Consider the following 19,697-nt stretch of genomic DNA (forward strand, 5'->3'; position numbering starts at 1 on the left):
CCGCGGCGACGACCTCGGCGTGCCCCTGACGGAGGTCGTCTAACGCTACTTCTTAAGCTCGAGCAGGAACGGCACCTTCTTCTTCGCCTTCTTCGGTGGCGCCTTCTTCGCGGTCGCGGCCGGCGGGCCCGAGCTCGACGGGCGGCTCCGGTGCTTCAGGAGCCACTTCTTCGCGTCGTCGACGGCCGACCCGTCGCCGCCGAGCGCGGACGCCGCGAGGTCGGAGAACGCGAGCGCGAGCGCGCGGCCGACGCCGCGCCACGTCGCGGGGCCGTAGGGCGCGTCGGGCGCCAAACCCCGCGCGGACCGCGGCGGCTGGAGCGCGAGGGCCGTCGCGTCGACGGCGTGGCCCTTGTTGTAGTTGCACTCGAGCGTGAACGCGCGGCACCGCGGCCACGGCCTGTCGCGGCGCCGCCGGGGGCAGAGGCCGAGGTGGTGGAGCGCGACGCGCGCGGACCCCGCGTTGAGCATCTTCTTCCGCCCGAAATCCGACGACTCGAACTCGAAGACCGCGCAGTGCGCCGCTAATAACGCGGCCAAGACTTGCGCCTCCGCGTGGTCCGAGCCGCCGAGGTCGCCGCAGTTGCCGAAGACGAAGGTGCCGCGCTGCGTCGCGTGCGCGTGGCAGTCGACGACGCACGCGAGCCTCTCGCCCGCGGACGCCGCGAGGGCCAGCAGCGCCGCGCAGGTCGGGTGCGCGCGGCCGTCCGCGTCGGGCCAGTAGCACCGGTTCAAATCGTCGCCGCGCGCGTCCTTGCGCCAGTGGCCGCGGCTCACGCCGTCGGGGTTGAGCAGGGGCACGACGCGGAACACGTAGCGCCGCCGCAGCTCCGCGGCCCGGTCGTCGTCTTTTCGTAAAATGAATTCCAAAAAGCCGTCGGCGACGAACGACGCCGGGAACTCGCCCGGGTGCACGCGCGCGCTCACGAGGATCTCCCTGCTGTCGCCGGCCCAGGCCTCGAGGCGCGCGGCGACGGCGTCGGCGTCGAGGCCGCCGCCGCCGCGGTCCGGCGTGATCGCGTAGCCGCCCTCGGGGAGCCGCGGCCGCGACGCCGCGTCGACGGCGCCGTCGTCGTCGTCGTCGTCGCCGCCCGAGTCGTCCGGCGGCGGCGCCGTCGACAGGCCCCAGGCCTCGCCGCCGCCGCGCCTGACGACGCAGTCCTCGACGCGGCCCGCGAGCCCCGCGAGGCTCGGCTCGCCCCAGGCCCGCTGCGGCCGCCGCTCCGTGACGGTGACGACCTCGACGGGCCGCCCCTCGAGGGACCGCGTCAGCACCTCGCGCTTGAACAGGATGTCCGGGTCGTCGCCGTAGGCCGCGTCTAGAGCCGCGAGCGTCGCGTCGACCTCCGCGCACGAGTAGGGAAACCCGAACGCGACGTCCAGTACGCGCTCCTCCCCGAAGTCGAGCGTCCACTCGAGCTCGCACTTGGTCTTGGTGCCGCCCTTCTTCCTGGGCTTCTTGGGCTTCTTCTTCTTCGCCTTCGACGGCGAGGCCTTCTTCCGGCGCGGCGGCGGCGCGGGCGGGAGCGGCGGCGCCGCGGCGCCCGGCGGCGGCGGCGGCGCGTCGTCGTCGTCGTCGCCCGGCGGCGTGTTCTCGCTCGCCTCGTCGTCGTCGTCGCTCTCGTCGTCGGGCACCTCGCGGTAGGAGAACGTTTCCGCGTCGACGCGGCGCCAGCCGCCGGATCCCGCGGCCGAGAGCGCGGCCCACGTGTCGCGCGCTCCCGACCCGGGCCGAACGACGGGGCGGTAGCCGTGGCGGAAGAGGGCGCCCTGGCGGCTCGCCGTGAGGATCCGGAGCTTCGCCGGCGGCCGAAACGCGCCGGGCCGCTCGTCCGCCACGGAGAAGTAGAACCACGTGCAGTGGCGCGAGCCCCACGGCTGGCCCTCGCAGTCGCGGCGCGTGAGCAGCTCGACGCAGCCGTCCTGGGCGTTGAGGCGGGCGGCCTTGAGATTTCCAGAACAGAAATCCGCGCGGAAGCGGAGGCCGCCCGCGGCGCACGGCGCGGGCGTCCACGGCGCGTCGCACCGCGGCCGCGCGGGCAGCGGCCGGCCGTCGGCGCCGACGCGCCGCAGGACCCAGAGGCTCACCCAGCCGCTCCGGTGCGCGCACGCGTCCTCGTCGCCGCCGAGCTCGCAGCGCTCCACGCCGTCGACGGCGACGACGCGCACGACGTAGACCAGGCTCTTGGCCGAGGCGCGGCCGACTTTGGCGCTGCAGAGCGACGGCTCCGAGCGGATCGTCGCGCCGGACTTGCCGACCTCGTAGAAGCCCAGGCGGCTCATGTCGTCGCGGCTCGGTCCGTGTCTCGGCCGCGCCAACTATCTCGTCGTCGTCGCGGTCGTGCCACTACCTGCCCCGACCATTTCAATTTCGCGTTCACTGCGCCAAACTTGACGGCATTTTACCACAAGATTGGCGAGCGCTCATAAAACCCTCCAGCGTCGCGATGCTGCGATGCCTCGCCTTCCTCTGCCCGTGTCGTGCGCCGTGTCCTGGCTGCATCGACTGCGAGGTCGAGGACCTCGTGCTCAAAACATACGACGGCGACGCCGTGGAGCGCTTCGTCCCGGACATTCGCCGCGGTCGCTGCGTCGCGGTCTACGACGGCGACACGATTACGGTCATCGCGCGGCAGGGGGGCCGCGGCGCTCCGCGGAAGTTTCGCGTCCGCCTCCGGCGCATCGACGCGCCCGAGATGAGCGAGGGCGCGCCCGCGGTCGCGTCGCGCGACGCGCTCCGCCGACTCCTTTTGAACAAGCCCGTCACGCTGTCCGACGTCGGCACGGAGAAGTACGGCCGGGTGCTCGCGAACGTGCGGCGCCGCGGCGTCGACGCGAGCGATTTCATGCTCGAGGAGGGCCTCGCGGTCCGCTACGACGGCGGGAAAAAGGGCGTCGCCGTGGACGACGCCTTCGCCGTCGGCGACGCGGTCCGCGTGACGGGCGGCGCGCTCGCGGGCCGCCGCGGCGTCGTCGAGCGCGTCACCCCGAAGAAGGCGATCGTGAACATTCGCGGCGAGCGGCCGAGACCCATCCTCAAGTCGCACCTCGCGCGCGCCGCTTCATCCCGCGGATAGGTAAGCTTACTACTGAATACATCCCGGCTCGGCGTCGTCGTCGCCGCCGGTGAAGATGGCGATGAGGGAGCTCACGGCGCCCGGCGCCGTGCCCGTGCGCTGGGCGACCAGCGCGTCGTCGTCCGAGGGAGCGCGGCGGCGCCGGACGCTCTCGCGCGGAGCGGCGCGATCGTCGTCGGTGTCGTCGTCGCCGCCGGTCGCAGTGAACATGGCGATGAGGGAGCTCATGGCTCCCCGCGCCGTGCCCGTGCGCTGGGCGACCAGCGCGTCGTCGTCCGAGGGAGCGCGGCGGCGCCGGACGTCAGAGGGCGGTAAAGATCGGAGCGGCTCGTCGTCGCCGGCGTCGTCGTCGAAGAGCCCTTCGAGGCGAGAGGGCTCCCGCGACGGTAAAGATCGGAGCGGCTCGTCGCCGCCGGCGTCGTCGTCGAAGAGCGCTTCGAGGCGAGAGGGCTTGCGCGACGGTAAAGATCGGAGCGGCTCGTCGTCGCCGGCGTCGCTCTCGGCGAACCGCGCAAGCGTGTCCTCCTCGTGGGCCGCGATCGCCTCCTTGAGGGCCGCGTCCTCGTCGTCGCTCTCGGCGAACTTCTCGAGCGCCGTCGATTCGCGGGCCGCGTCCTCGTCGTCGCTCTCGGCGAGCGTTCCGGCCGCGACCGCGTCCTCGTCGCCGCCGCCGTCGCGGGCCGCGAGGGCCGCTTCGCGGGCCGCGTCGTCGACGGAGGAGACGCGCGACACGAGCGGGTCGCGGTTCCGGAGGCTCGGCAGGCAGACGTAGACGAGCAGCCCGAAGACGACGACGAGGACGGCGACGAGGGCGAGGTCGCCGCGGCCGCGGACGACGAAGAGGGCCGCGAGGATCACGTAGTGCGCGGCGAGGTTCGCCGCCTCCTCGAAGAGGATCGCCTGCACCTCCTCGTGCAAAAGGAAGAAGGCCGCGAGGCCGCCGAGGCCCAGCGCCGTGCCGAGCGGCGGCCGCCAGGCGCCGTGCTTCGCCGCGGCCGCGACGCGGTCCGCGGCCCACGCGTCCGCGCGCTCCTCGCGGAAGGCGCGGTTCGCGGCGCGCCGGTCCGCGGCGCCGCCGGCGTCGGCCCTGGCCGCGCGGACGGCCTCGCGGACGGCCGCGCGGCGGCTCGGCTTCGGCGCGGCCGGGTCGCTCGGCCGCTCGTCGGCCGACGCCGACGCGGAGAGGCTCTCGGACACGCGGCGGCACGTCTCGGCGACGGGCGCGACGACCGCGCGCGACCCGTCGAGCATCGCGCCCAGAAGCCGCGGGTCCACGAGATCCACGGGCGTCGGCAGCGCGTGCCGAAAGGGCACGTCGACGGACTCCTCGAAGGGGTCGCCGATGTGCCGGAAGTGGGGGTCCAGCAGCCGCGGCGCGAGCACGTGCGCGAAGACGAGGCGCGCGGGGACGACGAGGAGGAACAGGAGGAAGTAGCCCAGGATCGTGCCGTCGGCCCAGATCCGAGTCTCCTTACGGCCGATCTCGCGCGCGTAGAACGTCATGAACCAGCACTGGGCCGCCGCGCCGACGAAGAGGAAGAAGTAGCAAGACGCCTTGGCGAAGCGCGACACCGCGGCCGGCGGCGCGGCCGCGCCGCCGCGCGCGCCGTGCTCGAGGTAGAGCGCGTGCGCGATGCCCGCGTCGAAGGCCGCGAGCTCGTGCGCGTAGCGGAGCTGGCAGAGCGCGCGGTACTGGACCGCGGGCCCGTCGAGGGCCGTCAGCGCGCCGCCCCAGTGCGCCGCGGCCTCGAGCGCCGCGCCGACGCGCTTGAGCGTCGCGGCCGCGACGGCGCCGTGGCCGCGGCGGTAGCGCGACGCGCCGTCGTGCGCCCGGAGGAGCGCCGCGAGCGCCTCCGCGCGGCGCGGGTCGCGCTCGGCGTCGAGCGCGTCGACGAGCTCCTCGCGCTGGCGGAGGACGACGCGCGTCGCCGCGGGGAGCGCCGCGCGCGCGACGGCGTCCGCGTCGCCGAGGTCGACGGCCGCGTCGACGCCGAGCGCGTGCAACAGCCGCGCGCCCGCGTCCGCGAGCGCGTCGACGTCGTCGCCGTCGTCGCCGCCGTCGCCCGTCGGCGCGAAGACGTAGGTCTCGACGGCCCAGTTCACGAGCGCGATGAGCGGCAGCGCGATGGCGAGGCCCAGCAACGTCACCTGGAGGTCGAGGACGGTCTCCTCGCCGCCGCTCGGCTCGCGGAAGACGCAGGGCTCGTCGTAGGACGCGTCCCACTCGCACATGCCCCCCGTGCCGAAGGACCGGAAGGAACGGACGTTCTCGCAGCTCCGCTCGTCGCGGCAGGGGTCGAAGGATTTGCAGAGCCCCGGCGGGATGACGAAGAAGAAGCAGGCGACCGCGCCGCCGAAGTAGAGCTGGACCGCGTCGAAGAGCATCAACGCGCACCTCGCGAGCCGCGGCCGCGCGGCGTCGTAGGCGTCGTAGATCGACACCCAGTCGTGGTGGCGCCGCAGCGTCTCGCGGCAGAGCGACAGCAGGGGCCAGCGCGCGGCAAAAGACCGGCGCGCGGTCTTGCGGAAGTACGACCCCTTGGCGATGGCGTGGGGCAGCGCGGCCTTGAGGCTCTTGAAGTGGGCCGCCGCGGCCGCGTCGCGGGACGCGTCGTCCCCCGAGAGGTGCGCCTCGAGCGTCTCCAGGTGCTTCGACGCGCCGCGGCCGAGCACGGCCGACGACCGGCGCCGGGCCTCGGACGGCCGGGGCTTCGCGGCCGCCGCGGCCGCGTCGCGCCGGTCGAGGCGCGCGCCGGCCAAACCGGCGAGCGCCCAGAAGGTCGCGAGGCCCAGGAAGACGCGGAAGAGGGGCCGGCCCGTCGTCAGCAGGTCGCCGTCGAGGGGCCGCCGGAACACGGTCCGCAGGTAGCGCGCGTACGACTCCTGGCTCGACGCCGCCGCGTAGTCCGCGGCCGCCGCGTCGGCCGCGCAGGCGCAGACCGTCGCGTCGTCGCCGCTCTCGACGACGACGCAGGCGTCCGCGTCCCAGTCGTCGCCGGAGACGTAGCGGAGGCAGGTCGCCGCCGTCGCCGACGAGCACGTCGCGTTCGCGACGCCGCCGCACGCGCCGCGGCCGCCGCACGCCGCGTCGCGCGTCTCCGCCGCCGTCGTCCCGCGGCAGGGCTCCGGCGGCGCCGCGCCGGACGAGCAGTTGACGGCGACGACGTAGGACCTGTGTGGATTCCAAATATTCAACCCGACTTCAATGCGCGCGTACTCGAACGGTTTGGACCAGACTCTTTCGCTGTGCTTCGAGAACTCGATGGGAGCCATCGATTCGTCCAAAAATCAGCCGAATGGACGTCGATGTGACCGAGCTAGAGAGTTCTGAAGTTTGGTGGGGACCCCCCAAACCAGTGGTTGGAATCCACACTGCGTAGGACCAGTCGGCGGGAGGGTCGGCGACGCGGCGGAGCTCGACGACGAGCGCGTCCGCGGCCGCCGCGGCCTGGTCCGCCCGCCAGCCGTCGTCGAGGCGCCGCGCGGTCCCCGCGGTCTCGTCGTCGGCGAAGCGCGCCGCGCGGACGCGGACGACGGTCGTCTCGACGGGCGTCGGCAGCGCGGGCCGCGGGTCCTCGACGAATTCGGCGACGGCGACGTCGACGAGCACGGCCTCGTCGGCCCAGCTCGCCGGCAGCGCGACGCGCGACGCGCGCGGGTCCGCCGAGGCCGCGAAGGTCGCCGCCGCGGCGTCGATGGTCTCGAGGCGCGCCACGGCCATGGCGCCGTGCGGGCCCGCGAGCTCCGCGGCGGCCTCGCCGGGCACGAGCCCGAGCGCGAGCGCCGCGGAGAGGTCGTCGAGGCTCCCCGCGAAGGCGTCGCCGCGCTGTTCGTCGACGGCGAGCGTGCCGCCGCCCAGGAGCGCGTCGAGCGCGGCGAAGACGCCGTCCGCCGTGCCCTCGGCGAGGCCCGCGGCCGCCGACGCGCTCGCGAGCACGGCGACGGCGTCGAGCGCCGCGCCCGACGCGGCGGGCTCGAGCTCGTCGGCGCGCGCCGTGAGCGCCGCCGCCGCGCTCGCCTGGCGCTGCACCGTGAGCTGCGTCCGCGGCAGCTCCTCGTCGACGACGGTCGCGAGCGCGTCGACGAGGTCGCCCCGGAGGTCCGCCACCGCCGCGCACGCCGCGTCGCCGCAGGGCGCGATCTCGCCCGTCGCGGCGACGGCCGTCGCGAGCGCGCCGCCGTAGTCGGGATCCGCGGCGCCGAGCGACTCGTCCAGGAGCTCCTCGACGACGGGGTCCAGCGCCTCCACCCCCAGGTCGCTCGCGGCGACGGTCGCGTTCTCGCCCACGCGTGCGGCCGCGCCGAGCGCGTCCGAGACCTCGCCGACGACGACGCGGACGCCGCCGCCGCCGCCGCCGCGGGGCAGCCGCGCGGCCGCCGCGGCCTCGGACGACGCGGCGATCTGCGTCGCGGCGGTCTCGCCGGGGAGCCGGTGGTAGAACGCGTAGGCGAGGGGCAGCTGGTCGTCGACCCAGCCGTCGAGCGACAGCGCGAACTCCGTGAGGAGCGCGACGCCCGCCGCCGGCGCGACGGCGAGGCGGCCGGACCGCGGCGGCGCGTTCGTCGTCACCGCGATCGTCGCCGCCGCGGCGTCGCCGCCAGAAGTCGCCACCAGTTCGAACTCGTAGGCCTCGCCCGGCGCGAGGACGCCCGCGCGCACCACGAGGTAGACGAGGCCCGCGTCGACGCGCTGCGCGGCCGGCGTGAGCAGGTCCGCGTCGCGGAAGGGTCCGGACCACACGACGTCCGCGAGCGCGCCGTGCGGCGTCTCGACGACGGCCGCGAGCACGAGCTCGGCCGACGGGTTCACGGCGTCGGCGTTCTCGACGGCCTCGGGGACGACGCGGAGCGCCACCGGCGCGGCCGCCGGCGCGGCTGTCGGCGCCGGCGCGGTCGGCGCGGCCGCCGGCGCGGCGGTCGGGGGCATCGAGACCGCGGCCGTCGGCGGCGCGGCCGTCGGCGCCGGGGCCGTCGGGGGCATCGAGACCGCGGCCGTCGGAGCCGGGGCCGCAGCCGTCGTCGGCGCGGCCGTCGTCGGGGCGGAGGTCGTCGGGGCGGCCGTCCTCGGCGCGGCCGTCGTCGGCGCGGCCGTCGTCGTCGCGGCCGCGACTGGCGCGGCCGCGACCGGCGCGGCCGTCGTCGGCGCGGCCGCGGCCGGCGCGGCCGCGACCGGCGCGGCCGACGGCGCGGCCGACGGCGCGGGAACGGCGAGGTCTTCGAAGGCGGCTTCGAGGTCCGCGGCGACCGCGGCGGCGAGGATCCGTTCAAGCACGTGCTCGGCATCGGCGAGATCGGCGGTGACGCTCTCTGCGTTTGCCGGTGCGACCGCGATCGCGTAGCGGAGCGTGAAGGCCGCCTCGTCGAGGCGGCGGCGGCGGCTCACGGCATCCTCCGAGAGGAACTCGACGTCGACGGCGTCCGCGCCGACGCCCGCGGCGTCGGCCAGGCCCGCCTCGAAGACCGCGGAGTTGTTCGCGGCCGTCGCCGCGTCCATGCCCGAGAATCTCACGGTACCGACGACAGCCAGGACCGTCGGCGACTTGGACGCTCCGAGGGGGCTCGGCGTCGGGCGTCGCGTGGGGCTCGGCGAGGGCCGCCGCGTGGGGCTCGGCGAGGGCCGCCGCGTGGGGTCCGGGGCGGCGACGAACTCGGACGTCGGCCGGGGATCTTCGACCATTTCGTCGGCGGCCGCCGTGGGCCTCGGCGTCGGGTCGGGCGAGAGCGGGCGTCGCGTGGGGCTCGGCGTCGGGCGTCGCGTGGGGCTCGGCGAGGGCCGCCGCGTGGGGTCCGGGGCGGCGACGAACTCGGACGTCGGCCGGGGATCTTCGACCATTTCGTCGGCGGCCGCCGTGGGCCTCGGCGTCGGGTCGGGCGAGAGCACTGGAGCCGACGTCGGCTCGCCGGGCGCGACCGTCGGCGCGGCGGTCGGTCTGGGCGTCGGCGGGAGCGTCGGCGTCCGGGACGGCTCGAGCGTCGGCTGCGCGGACGGGTCAGGTGACGGTGGCGGCGTCACGGGCGACGCCGTCGGGTCTCCAGGCGAGGTCGGCTTGGGCGTCGGCTCGAGCGTCGGCTCGGGCGTCGGTTTGGGCGTCGGCGAGACCGAGGGCGCGGGCGTCGGCGAGACCGAGGGCGCGGGCGTCGGCGAGACCGAGGGCGCGGGCGACGGCGCGGGCGTCGGCGAGACCGAGGAGGGCGCGGGCGTTGGGTTGCATGTGAATTCGGCATACCAAGGAAGGCATTGGTCGAAGGCGTCGGCGTTGAGGAACATGTCCGTCTTCGCCGTCGTGGGCGACACGTCCCAGTCGCCGATGGGTTGATTGAAGGCGGAGGCGTCAGCGAACGCGGCGTACATGTTCATCACCGCCGACGTGTCCCAGTCGCCGATGTCCGCGTCGAAGGCGGCGGCGTTGAAGAACATCTCCCGCATGTTCGTCACCTTCGACACGTGCCAGTCGCCGATGAGTGCGTTGAAGGCGACGGCGTCGTAGAACATTCCGCGCATGGTCGACACCTGCGACACGTCCCAGCCGCCGATGGCCGCGTTGAAGGCGGTGGCGTTGTAGAACGTCTCGTACATGTCCGTCACCCGCGACACGTCCCACTCGCCGATGTCCTGGTTGAAGGTGGCGGCGTCCCAGAACATTGTGTACATGCTCGTCACCTGCGACACGTCCCAGTTGCCGATGTCCGCGTCGAAGGCGGCGGCGCCTTGGAACGTGCTGACCATGTTCGTCACCTGCGACACCTCCCAGCCGCCGATGGGCGCGTTGAAGGCGGCAGCGCCGTAGAACGCGGCGTACATACTCGTCACAGACGACACGTCCCAGGCGCTGATGTCCTGGTCGAAGGCCGCGGTCTCGCCGAACGTGAAGCCCATGTCCGTCAACTTGGACGTGTCCCAGCCGCCGATGTCCTGGTTGAAGATGGTGGCGCCGTCGAACGTCTCGTACATGTCCGTCACCGACGACACGTCCCAGGCGCCGATGTCCTGGTCGAAGGCCGCGGCGGCGTCGAACGTGAAGCTCATGTCCGTCACCTTGGACGTGTCCCAGCCGCCGATGGGCTCGTCGAACGACGCGGTCTCTTGGAACAGGGTGGCCATGTCCGTGACCCTGGACGTGTCCCACCTGCTGATCGGACCGTACTTGGTCTGGGCGTCGCCGGAGTCATCGAGCCACTCGTCGACCGCGTTCTCGAGGTTGTTCCGATTGTCGAAGGGGTAGCACTGGAGGTCGGGGTGCCACGGGTCCCCCCCCACTCCGAACGAGTTGGCAGGCGTCACCCAGTTGACGCACTGGATGAATTCGTCAGCCCCCAAGAACATGTAGTCCATGACCGTCACCTTCGACACGTCCCAGCCGCCGATGGGCGCGTCGAATTCGGCGGCGCCTTCGAACGTGCGGCGCAGGGTCGTCACCTTCGACACGTCCCAGTCGCCGATGGGCGCGTCGAAGACGGCGGCGCCGAAGAACGTCGCGTACATGTTCGTCACCTCCGACACGTCCCAGGCGCCGATGTCCGCGTTGAAGGCGGCGGCGCCGGAGAACGTGCGGCGCAGGGTCGTCACCTTCGACACGTCCCAGTCGCCGAGGTCCTCGTCGAACGATGCGGCGCCTTGAAACGCGCCTGCAGGGTCGTCACCGACGACACGTCCCAGGCGCCGATGTTCTGGTCGAAGGCGGCGGCGTCGCTGAACGCGCCGCGCAGGGTCGTCACCTTGGACACGTCCCAGGCGCTGAGGTCTTGGTTGAACGACGCACAGCCTAGGAACGCGCCTTGCAGGGTCGTCACCGAGGACACGTCCCAGGCGACGAAGGCGCCGAAAAAGTCCAAGGCGCCGAAGGGCTGGTCGAAGGCGGCGGCGTCGGTGAACGCGCCGCGCAGGGTCGTCACCTTCGACACGTCCCAGGCGCTGAGGTCTTGGTTGAACGACGCGCAGCCTTGGAACGCGCCTTGCAGGGTCGTCACCTTCGACACGTCCCAGGCGCCGATGTCCCCGTCGAACGATGCGGAGGAATTGCACAGGGAGGCCATGTTCTTGACCTTCGACACGTCCCAGTCGCCGATGGGGCCGTACTTGCTCTCGGCGTCGCCAGAGTCCGAGATCCACTCGCCGACTGCCTCCTTGAGCTCGTTCGAGTTGGAGAACTCGACCGGTGTGGCGCGAGCGAGCGACGCCGTGGCGAGGATCGTGATCGTGGCGGCGTTCATCTTGTCGATAAAATACGTGCCTGAGCGCGATCGGCGATCTCGAGATCGAGAGCTCGTCGAGCCGCCCTCGACGCGCGCGCGATCGACGCGCCCCGGCGTCGGCGCCCATGCGGGTCCATGCGGATGGCGGTCGCGCGTTCGTCGATTCGGGCGCCGCGGAGGACGGCCCCGCGGCGGGACGCCCGGCGCCGACGTTTGAAAGCCGAAGGCGCGCGGCGGATGCGAAGGACGGGTTTCGACCCGCTGTGCGCCCCGCTCTCGAGCGCGAGCCGTTTTCGCGACGCGGGGAGCGCGCGAGAGTTAGTTAGTTGGGCGAGAAGGCGGTGTGGTGGTGCGCAAGGGCGTGAAGCGATAAATCAAGCCGATTCTGAGGTTGTCTACGATTGCGAAACGGCCGCACAAGCGGGGGAGTCGGCCTTACGCACAGAGGCCTCCGCAAGCCTTACCCACCCGTACCCCTCCGCCGCCTTTTCGCCTCTTTGCGGAGGCAGGCGGCGTCGCGGGCCGCCCGGTCCGCGAAGGCGGCCGCGCGGTCGGCGTCGCGCTTCGCGGCCGCGCCGACGAGGTGCCGCGCGGCCGCAAAGGCCGGGTCGGACACGAAGGCGACGCGGCAGCGGTCCCGGGGCGTCGCGACGGCCTCGAAGGCCGCGTTCTCGGGCATGGGGCTCAGCGCGCAGAGCGCGGGCCGCGCGTCGAGGAAGGCCGCGAGCCGCGCGAGGAACCGGCGCGCCCACCGCGTCCGCCGCGCCGCGAAGAGGCCGAAGCGGTCCGCGACGACGAGGTCCAGGAGGCCCGTTCCGTGGCCCCCGGCGCGCGCGGCGAGGCGCAGGGCGCGGTCCAGGCCCGCGCCGGGCGGCGTCGCCGTCGCGCAGGCGAAGGACAGGTCCGCGTCCGCGAAGACGAGCCACTTTCCCGCGGGCGCGTCCGCGAGCGCGGCGCCGACGGCGCGGAGCTTGCCGCAGCGCGCGCGGGCGCCCGCCGGCGCCGCGCGCGCGTAGGGCAGCCCGTGCGCCGCCGCGTAGGCCGCGTGGTTCGCGGCGGTCGCGTTCGCGACAACGGGCCACGCGGCCTCGACGCCCGCGTCGACGTAGTAGCTCTGGAGCGCCGCGACGGCGGCGGTCCCGTTGGCCGCCCCGCGGCCGCGTCTCTCCGCCGCCGCGACGCGCGCCGCGTCCATGGCGCGGCACTTGGCCCGCGGGTACGCCGTCGGGCGCCGCGGCGCGAGGCGGTCCCGGGCGACGATGCGCAGGACGCCGCCGAAGGAGAAGGCGGCGTAGGCGAGCGCCGCGGCGCAGAGCGCCGCGGCGGCGCAGCGGCGGAGCAGGGCGGGCATGGTCTCGCCGCCGCCGTCATGCGTGCCTCATGCTGCCATCATCCAGCGTGCCCATCATCCAGAGTGCATCAAGGCCAGTGTTTGCCTCGAGTCGAACGCATCGATGTGGCTTCGTCCAGCACAAAACAGCCTCAGCTTAGCAACGACATGATCCGCGTGGAGTGGGTGGAGGTCGCCGACGGCGTCGGCGACGGCACGTCGAACCTCGTGTCCCAGGCCCTCGACGGCCTGAGCCTCGACGCGGCGCGCGGCGGCCATTACCTGCTGGACCTCGACGCCGCGGAGCGGCTCGAGCGGGAGCTCTGGGCGGCCCTGCGGCCGCGCGGGCCCGGGAGCGGCTTCGGCCGGCGCCTCGAGGCGGGCCTGCGGCGCTGGCTCTGGGAGCCCGCGGCCGCGCGGCCGCGGCTCGCGGCTGCCGCCGCGGTCGCGGCCGCCGCCGCCGCGGCGTGGCTCTGGCGGTCCGGCGCCTTCGACCGGGACGACGACGAGGCCGCCGAGGTCGACGAGGAGGCGCGGTGCCCCATCTGCCTCGAGCGCGAGGTCGGCGCGGCGCGCGGCGACCAGTTCGGCGACTTCCACTTCCTCGAGCTCTGCTGCCGCTGCGGCGCGGCGTGCTGCGAGCCCTGCGCGCGGTCCGTCGCGCGCCACGCGAAGCGCGCGGGCGCGGCGCCGCTCTGCGCGCTCTGCCGCGGCGAGCTCGCCGCGCCGTCCGCGGAGCGCCACCTGAGCCTGCTCCACCTCGTCGCGAAGCGGCCCGCGGGCGTCCACGTCGCCGCGGCGCGCTACGAGCTCGGGTCCATGCGCGCGCGCGGCGACGGCTGCGTCCAGGACGCGCGCGTCGCCGCGGACCACCTCGTCGACGCCGCGCGGCGCGGCCACGCGCGCGCGGCCTACGCGCTCTCGGCGGTCTACGCCGAGGCGCGCGGCCGGCCCCGCGACGAGGGCCTGAGCCGGTCCTGGCTCCGAAGAGCGGCGCGGCGCGGCTGCGCCGACGCGCGCGCCGCGCTCGACGAGGCGGACCGCGCGGGCGCGTCCGTCGTCTGCTTCTACGACGGCTGGTGCGCGGCCGACGGCTACGCGGCGTCCGCGGCGGACCTGTGGCTCGACGGCGGGTCCTCCGGCGCCGACGTGTGGACCGTCTGGCCCGACGACGACGACGACGACGGCGTGTTCTACGACGAGAACACAAGGGGTGTTGTGTTCTAAGGGCGCTTTTTTTTACGGACGGGGCGCGCCCGGCTCATCGCCCCGCGAAGGCCGCGGCGGCGGCGGCCGTCGTCTTGATGTGGCGGAAGCGGCCCGCGGTCTCCTGGAACGTCGCGGAGACCTGGCGCACCTTCTCCATGGACTGGTCCATCTCGTCGACGGCCTCGCGGAGCGCGGCGTCCTGGCCTTGAAGCGCGTCGATCTTCGTCTCCTGGAGCTCGAGGCGGCTCGCCGCCTCGCCCATGGCCCGCAGCACGGCCTCGCGCTCCGCCGCGAGGTCCACGATCTCCGCCTCGCAGGCGCCCCGGTCCTTCTCCAGCGCCGCGATGAGGTCCCGCGTCGACTCCACGGGGTCGAGCCACTCCGACATGGCCCGCTCGTTTCGCGCCGGCGGGGCAGCGCCCTTTTCAAGGGCTGGACGCGAAGCGCGCCGCGCCGCTCGGTGGTTGGATGGGGCTGCCCACGACGCTGCGGGCGCGCTCACCTCGTATTAAACAGAGGCAACACCAGGTTAACTTGACTGCATCCATGACCCTCTCGCAAGAGCAAGAGGTGAGAAGCATCAAGCCGCCGAAGCCGTCGCACACGAGCGCCAGCATCCGCAGCCACCAGGCGTGCCCAACACATGTCGACCCTCGCCGAGAACCGCGCGCGGTCCGGGTCCATCTACCTCGAGAACAAGGTCGCCGTCGTCACGGGCGGCACGGGCGTGCTGGGCACGGCGTTCTGCGAGGGCCTCGCGCTCGAGGGCGCGCACGTCGTCGTCGTCGGCCGGCGCGCCGACGTCGCCGAGGCGCTGGCCCTGCGCCTGGAGCGGACCTACGGCCGCGAGGCCCTGGCCGCGCCCGCGGACGTGCTCGACCAGCTCTCGCTCGTGCGCTGCCGCGACAAGATCATGGAGAAGTTCGGCCGCATCGACGTGCTCGTGAACGGCGCCGGCGGCAACCAGAAGGGCGCCACCGTCTCGCCCGACGGCTCCTTCTTCGAGGTGCCGCGCGCGGCCATCGAGGGCGTCTTCGAGCTCAACATCACGGGGACGATGCTGCCCACGCAGATCTTCGGCGAGGTCATGGCGCGCCAGGGCTCCGGGTCCATCATCAACGTGTCGAGCATCTCGTCGACGTCCCCGCTGACGCGCGTCGTCGGCTACTCGGCCGCGAAGGCCGGCGTCGAGAACTTCACGAAGTGGCTCGCCGTCGAGCTCGCGCGGAAGCACGGCAACCGCATCCGCGTCAACGCGCTCCAGCCGGGCTTCTTCCTCGCGGAGCAGAACCGGGCGCTCCTCACGAACGCCGACGGCTCGCTCACGGCCCGCGGCCAGACCATCATCGACCACACGCCCCTCGGCCGCTTCGGCGAGCCCAAGGAGCTGATCCCCGCGCTGACCTTCCTCGCCTCGGACCAGTCCTCCTTCGTCACGGGGTCCATCCTTACCGTCGACGGCGGCTTCTCCGCCTTCTCCGGCGTCTGAGGACGTATTTACTTTTTTAGTTGAACCCGTTGTTGCACATACAAAAAGCGCGCTCAACGAGATGAAGGCGGAGACCGAGCTCTTCGCGACCGTGGGCAACACGTCCGTGCTCAAGGTCTTCGTCGACGCCGAGTCGGCGCTGAGCGCGACATGGCTCGCGACGGTCGTCGCCCTCATCGTCGGCACGGTGCTCTTCGCCTTCGCGCTCGGCGGCCGCGGCGCCGAGGGCCCCGCGGCGGATCCCCTCGCCGCCTTCATGGCCGAGGTCGGCGCGGCCATCGAGTGGGACGTCGACAGCGACGACGAGGCCGACGCGCCGGCCGGCGCGGGCCTCCTCGCCTTTTCGAAGGCGGTCTCGCGGCGGACGTGGGCCGCGCCGCCGGCCGACGACGACGACGGCGACGGCGGCGACGCCGCCGCGAAGGACTGGGCCGCGTCCCAGCTCCCCGACATATTCGCCGGGGCGACGGACGACGCCCACGCGCTCACGCATCGGGCCGCGGCGCTGCTCCGGAGCCTCGGCGGCGGGCGCTGGGAGGCGCACGAGACCGTGCGCGACGCGGCGTCCGACGACGCCCACGCGGCCGCGGCGCGCACGCTCGCCGCGGCGCCGGACCTCCACGCGAGCCTGCTCCTCGTCGGCGCGCGCGCGCGGCCCGCGATGCCCTGCGCGGGCGAGGCGGGGCTCCTCGTCGTGCTGGCCGGCCGCGTCGACGAGACGCGCGCGCGCGCGACGACCCACGGGCCCGGCGCGTGCCTGCCCTTCCGCCAGGGCCCGGACGTCGCCCTCCGCGCGGCCCGGGGCGGGCCCGCGCTCTGCGCGCTCCTCCGCGTGCCCGCCGATAACTAGACGCCGCGGCATGTACGCGACGAGCGGGAGCGCCCGGCGCGATGCCGCGACCACCCCCACTTCCACCAACGTTAACTCCGCCGCGACCTCCTTAGGAGAACCCGCCGCCGCCGGGCCGGCCGCCGCCGCCGCCGAAGCGCGCGTCCGGGCCGTAGCGGCCGCCGCCGGTCTCGAAGCCCGGGTTGAAGCCGCGCGGCGCGTTGTCGAGGGCGAGCTGCTCCTCGTCGACGGCCGGCGGGACGTAGCCGATCGAGTCCGCGCGGTCCTGGACGAGTGTTTTCTGCGCGCCGTCGAGGTCGCGCTCGACGTCGTCGCCCGGCCGGGCCCGGACCCAGAACTTGACGCGGTGGTCGTTGGACGCCGTCGCGAGGACGTGGCCCACGGGGTGGAAGTCCATGTCCCAGATGGCCTGCTCGTGCGCGTAGTGCGAGTGGAGCGGCGCGTCGCAGCCGACGAGCCAGTGGTTCACGCGGCCGTCGTACGCGCCGCTGCAGAAGACGCGGCGGTTGAAGGGGTGCCAGGCGATGGACGTGACCTCGCGGTTGTGGCCCTTGAAGGTCTCCGCGTTCTTGAGCACGCGGATGTCGTAGAGCTTGAGCGTGTGGTCGCGCGACGCCGTCAAAAGCCAGTTCGCGTCGACGGCGTTCCAGAGCACCTTCATGACCGTGTGCTTGTGGCCGTACAAGGTCGCGACGCAGGACCGCTTCCGCGGGTCCCACATCTTCACCTGGTTGTCCTTGGAGCCCGACGCGATGAGCTGGTAGGACGGGTGCCAGGCGCACGTCTTCACGTCCCAGCCGTGGCCCGCGAGGATCCGCTCCTCCTGGAAGAGCTCCCAGTCCCAGATGCGCACCGTGCCGTCGTCCGCGCAGGAGCAGAACTTGGCGTCGGACGGCGCGAAGTCCAGGCCGCGCACGGCCTGGCCCTGGTGCGTGCCTAAAATCTCCTTCATCGGCGTCATCGTGCTCTCCCAGTACTTGATCGCGCCCTTCGTGTCGCCGGAGATCATCGTCGTGCCGGACCGGCTCCAGGCCAGGGACCGCACGGCCGTGTTGTGCGCGGCGATGAGGCCCTCGAAGTTGAAGGCCTGGCCGTTCCACAGCGTGAACTCGCCGTTCTGGTTCGCCGTCACCGCCCGCCGGCCGTCGCGCGCCCAGCTCAGCGCGTTCACGGGGAAGCGCACCTTGTTCAGCGACTGGTGCGCGATCGTGTCGCAGACGAGGCGCCGCGGCACGTCGCAGCCGCTCCGCGGCGTCGGCATGCGCGCGATGTAGGACCGCACGGGCTGCACGACCTCGCTCGGCTCGCGCCGCCGCTTGCCCAACGCCGACGGCCAGGCGACCTCGTCGATAAAGGACTGCGACGGGTCCACGGCGCGCGACGACTGGTTGTCCATGGCGGCGGCGGGCGGCGCGGGCGGCGCGCACGGCGCAAGGCGAGGCGAGAGCGTCCGCGAGCCCCGGCCGAGCTCAAGCCGAGCTTGGGGTGAAGGAAGCTGTGGTGAAGCGGTGAATTTGCATATCTGCAATCCGCTCCCAACAGCACCCGACATGGGTGCGGGCAGCCCGCGTTGGCAGCGCGTGGCGTGGATCGGGGGCTCGCTCTGCGCGTTCACGGCCGTGAGCCACGGCGTGCGCGGCGGGGAGACGCTCGTCGCTCGTCCAGGCGCCGCCGCCGCGGACGCCTTCCACCTGCGACGGCTGGACGAGGACGACCACAGCGACGACGACCACAGCGACGACGACCACGCGGACGACCACCACGCGGACGACCACCACGCGGACGACCACAGCGACGACGACCACGCGGACGACGGCCACGGCGACGACGGCCACGGCGACGACGGCCACGGCGACGACGGCCACGGCGACGACGGCCACGGCGACGACCACGGCGACGACCACGGCCACGCGGACTTTACGTACGGCTCCTGCTACCACTCGTGCCACTTCTGCGAGGACCCGGCGTGCCTCAACTTCTGGCGCGAGGACAAGTACAGCGGCAAGTTCGGCCCCGCGAACCACGGCGGCCTGACGGAGATGAACTACAGCAAGTCGATGATCACCGTCGTGCTCATCCTCATCACGCTCTGCTTCGAGTTCGCCTACGAGAAGGCGCACCACGCCGTGCACCACAACCACCAGAGCGAGAGCGTCTGGCTCCGCCACCTCAGCGACTACGACGTGCCCGACGGCGGCGGCGGCCAGCACCACAGCCTCGCGGGCCGGTCCGCGGGCGACGTCCTCAAGTCCGTGCGCCACGACCAGCTGCGCATGCACTACAAGACGTTCCTCCTGCAGCGCTTCACGTCGGAGCTCATGGTGCTCGGGTTCCTCGCGTTCTCCGTCTGGGTGTCGCTCAAGAGCGGCTTCATCAAGTTCCTCTCGGGCGGCCGCGACGTCAAGTGGGGCCCCCAGACGGACATCCAGCTCAAGGAGACGATAGAAGAAGCCCACATGGGCATCTTCGTCGCCATGACCATCTACTTCGCGGCGCTGACGACGATCTGCGACCAGTGCACGGCGGAGTCGGACCGCACGCTCCAGTACGAGCGGCTCTTGGCCATGGAGCGGTCCAAGGGCGGCCAGGTCGTCAAGACGCCCCACGACGGGCGGCTGAGCGTCGTCAAGGTCGCGGCGGTCGTGACGCAGTCGGCGAAGAACCTGAGCCTCCACGACTACAAGATGCTCCGCGAGGCCTTCGTCCGCGCCGGAAACAACCGGTGGAGTGGACGCGTCCAGCGAAACTTCTCGAGCTCGGTCGCGTCGACGTCGTTTCGGCTGATGTTTGGACGGATCGTTTTCTCTCGGCGAGTTCTTTTCAGACGGGAGAGAACCGATGGCAACACACACATGCCTATTGAAGTCGTGTTGCATATGTTCGTTTCGCCCAGGCCTTCGTGGAGTGGATCCGGCTCAACGCGATCCCGTCGTACGGCGGCGAGTACGGTTTAGCGCTGTGTGGAAATCAAATCTTCAACCCGACTTCAATGTGCGCGTGTGCGACCGTTTCGACGCGAGGCTTTCTGCCGTGCTTCGAGAACTCCACGAGAGCAATCGATTCGTCCAAAAATCAGCCGAATCGACGTCGATTTGATTGAGATAGAGAGTTCTGAAGTTTGGCCCCGACGTCCCAGCTCACTGGTTGATTTCCACACAGGCCTCGCGCACGGCGCCAAGGCGTCGGAGTTCAACGACGACTTCCACTTCGCGCTCTACCTCCGGGTGCACCTCGACGCGCTCATCATGGAGCTCATCGAGATCCAGCCGACGACGTGGATCTTCGTCATCTTCTTGCTCATCATCCACGCGGCGCTCGCGCGGTCGCAGCTCCTGGGCGAGTGGATCATCTACTTCCCGCCCCTCGCGGGCATCGCCATGCTCGTGGCGCTCCACGTCGCGCTGACGTTCTACGAGCGCATCTACTGCGACGAGGACCGCGTGCGGCGGTCGCGGCTCGAGCGAGCGGCGTCGGGCAAGCTCGCCGTGTCGAAGACGGAGTCGAACCACGACCTCGAGGACATGCTGCTGCGCGTCATCCAGGCGCTGC

General features: G+C 72.8%; 5 protein-coding genes across 5 annotated transcripts; 1 reads left to right on the forward strand and 4 right to left on the reverse strand.

Moving 5' to 3' along the window:
- Nucleotides 1-45: 45 nt before the first annotated feature.
- Nucleotides 46-2,283, reverse strand: AURANDRAFT_60734 (hypothetical protein; the record flags this gene model as incomplete). The annotated part of the gene is made up of 1 exon (XM_009034386.1): nt 46-2,283. One exon carries the CDS (start codon nt 2,281-2,283, stop codon nt 46-48), a length of 2,238 nt encoding a protein of 745 aa, XP_009032634.1.
- An 803-nt stretch (nt 2,284-3,086) lies between these two features.
- Nucleotides 3,087-12,621, reverse strand: AURANDRAFT_60735 (hypothetical protein; the record flags this gene model as incomplete). Its single annotated transcript, XM_009034385.1, has 3 exons — nt 3,087-6,249; nt 6,449-7,952; nt 11,745-12,621. 3 exons carry the CDS (start codon nt 12,619-12,621, stop codon nt 3,087-3,089), a joined length of 5,544 nt encoding a protein of 1,847 aa, XP_009032633.1.
- A 1,240-nt stretch (nt 12,622-13,861) lies between these two features.
- AURANDRAFT_60736 (hypothetical protein) lies at nt 13,862-14,197 on the reverse strand (the record flags this gene model as incomplete). The annotated part of the gene is made up of 1 exon (XM_009034384.1): nt 13,862-14,197. One exon carries the CDS (start codon nt 14,195-14,197, stop codon nt 13,862-13,864), a length of 336 nt encoding a protein of 111 aa, XP_009032632.1.
- A 255-nt stretch (nt 14,198-14,452) lies between these two features.
- On the forward strand, nt 14,453-15,298 carry AURANDRAFT_19231 (hypothetical protein; the record flags this gene model as incomplete). Its single annotated transcript, XM_009034123.1, has 1 exon — nt 14,453-15,298. One exon carries the CDS (start codon nt 14,453-14,455, stop codon nt 15,296-15,298), a length of 846 nt encoding a protein of 281 aa, XP_009032371.1.
- Nucleotides 15,299-16,239: 941 nt separating this feature from the next.
- On the reverse strand, nt 16,240-17,409 carry AURANDRAFT_19281 (hypothetical protein; the record flags this gene model as incomplete). Its single annotated transcript, XM_009034383.1, has 1 exon — nt 16,240-17,409. One exon carries the CDS (start codon nt 17,407-17,409, stop codon nt 16,240-16,242), a length of 1,170 nt encoding a protein of 389 aa, XP_009032631.1.
- Nucleotides 17,410-19,697: the final 2,288 nt, after the last annotated feature.

Source organism: Aureococcus anophagefferens (assembly GCF_000186865.1).
Source record: "Aureococcus anophagefferens unplaced genomic scaffold AURANscaffold_1, whole genome shotgun sequence".
NCBI lineage: Eukaryota > Pelagophyceae > Pelagomonadales > Pelagomonadaceae > Aureococcus > Aureococcus anophagefferens.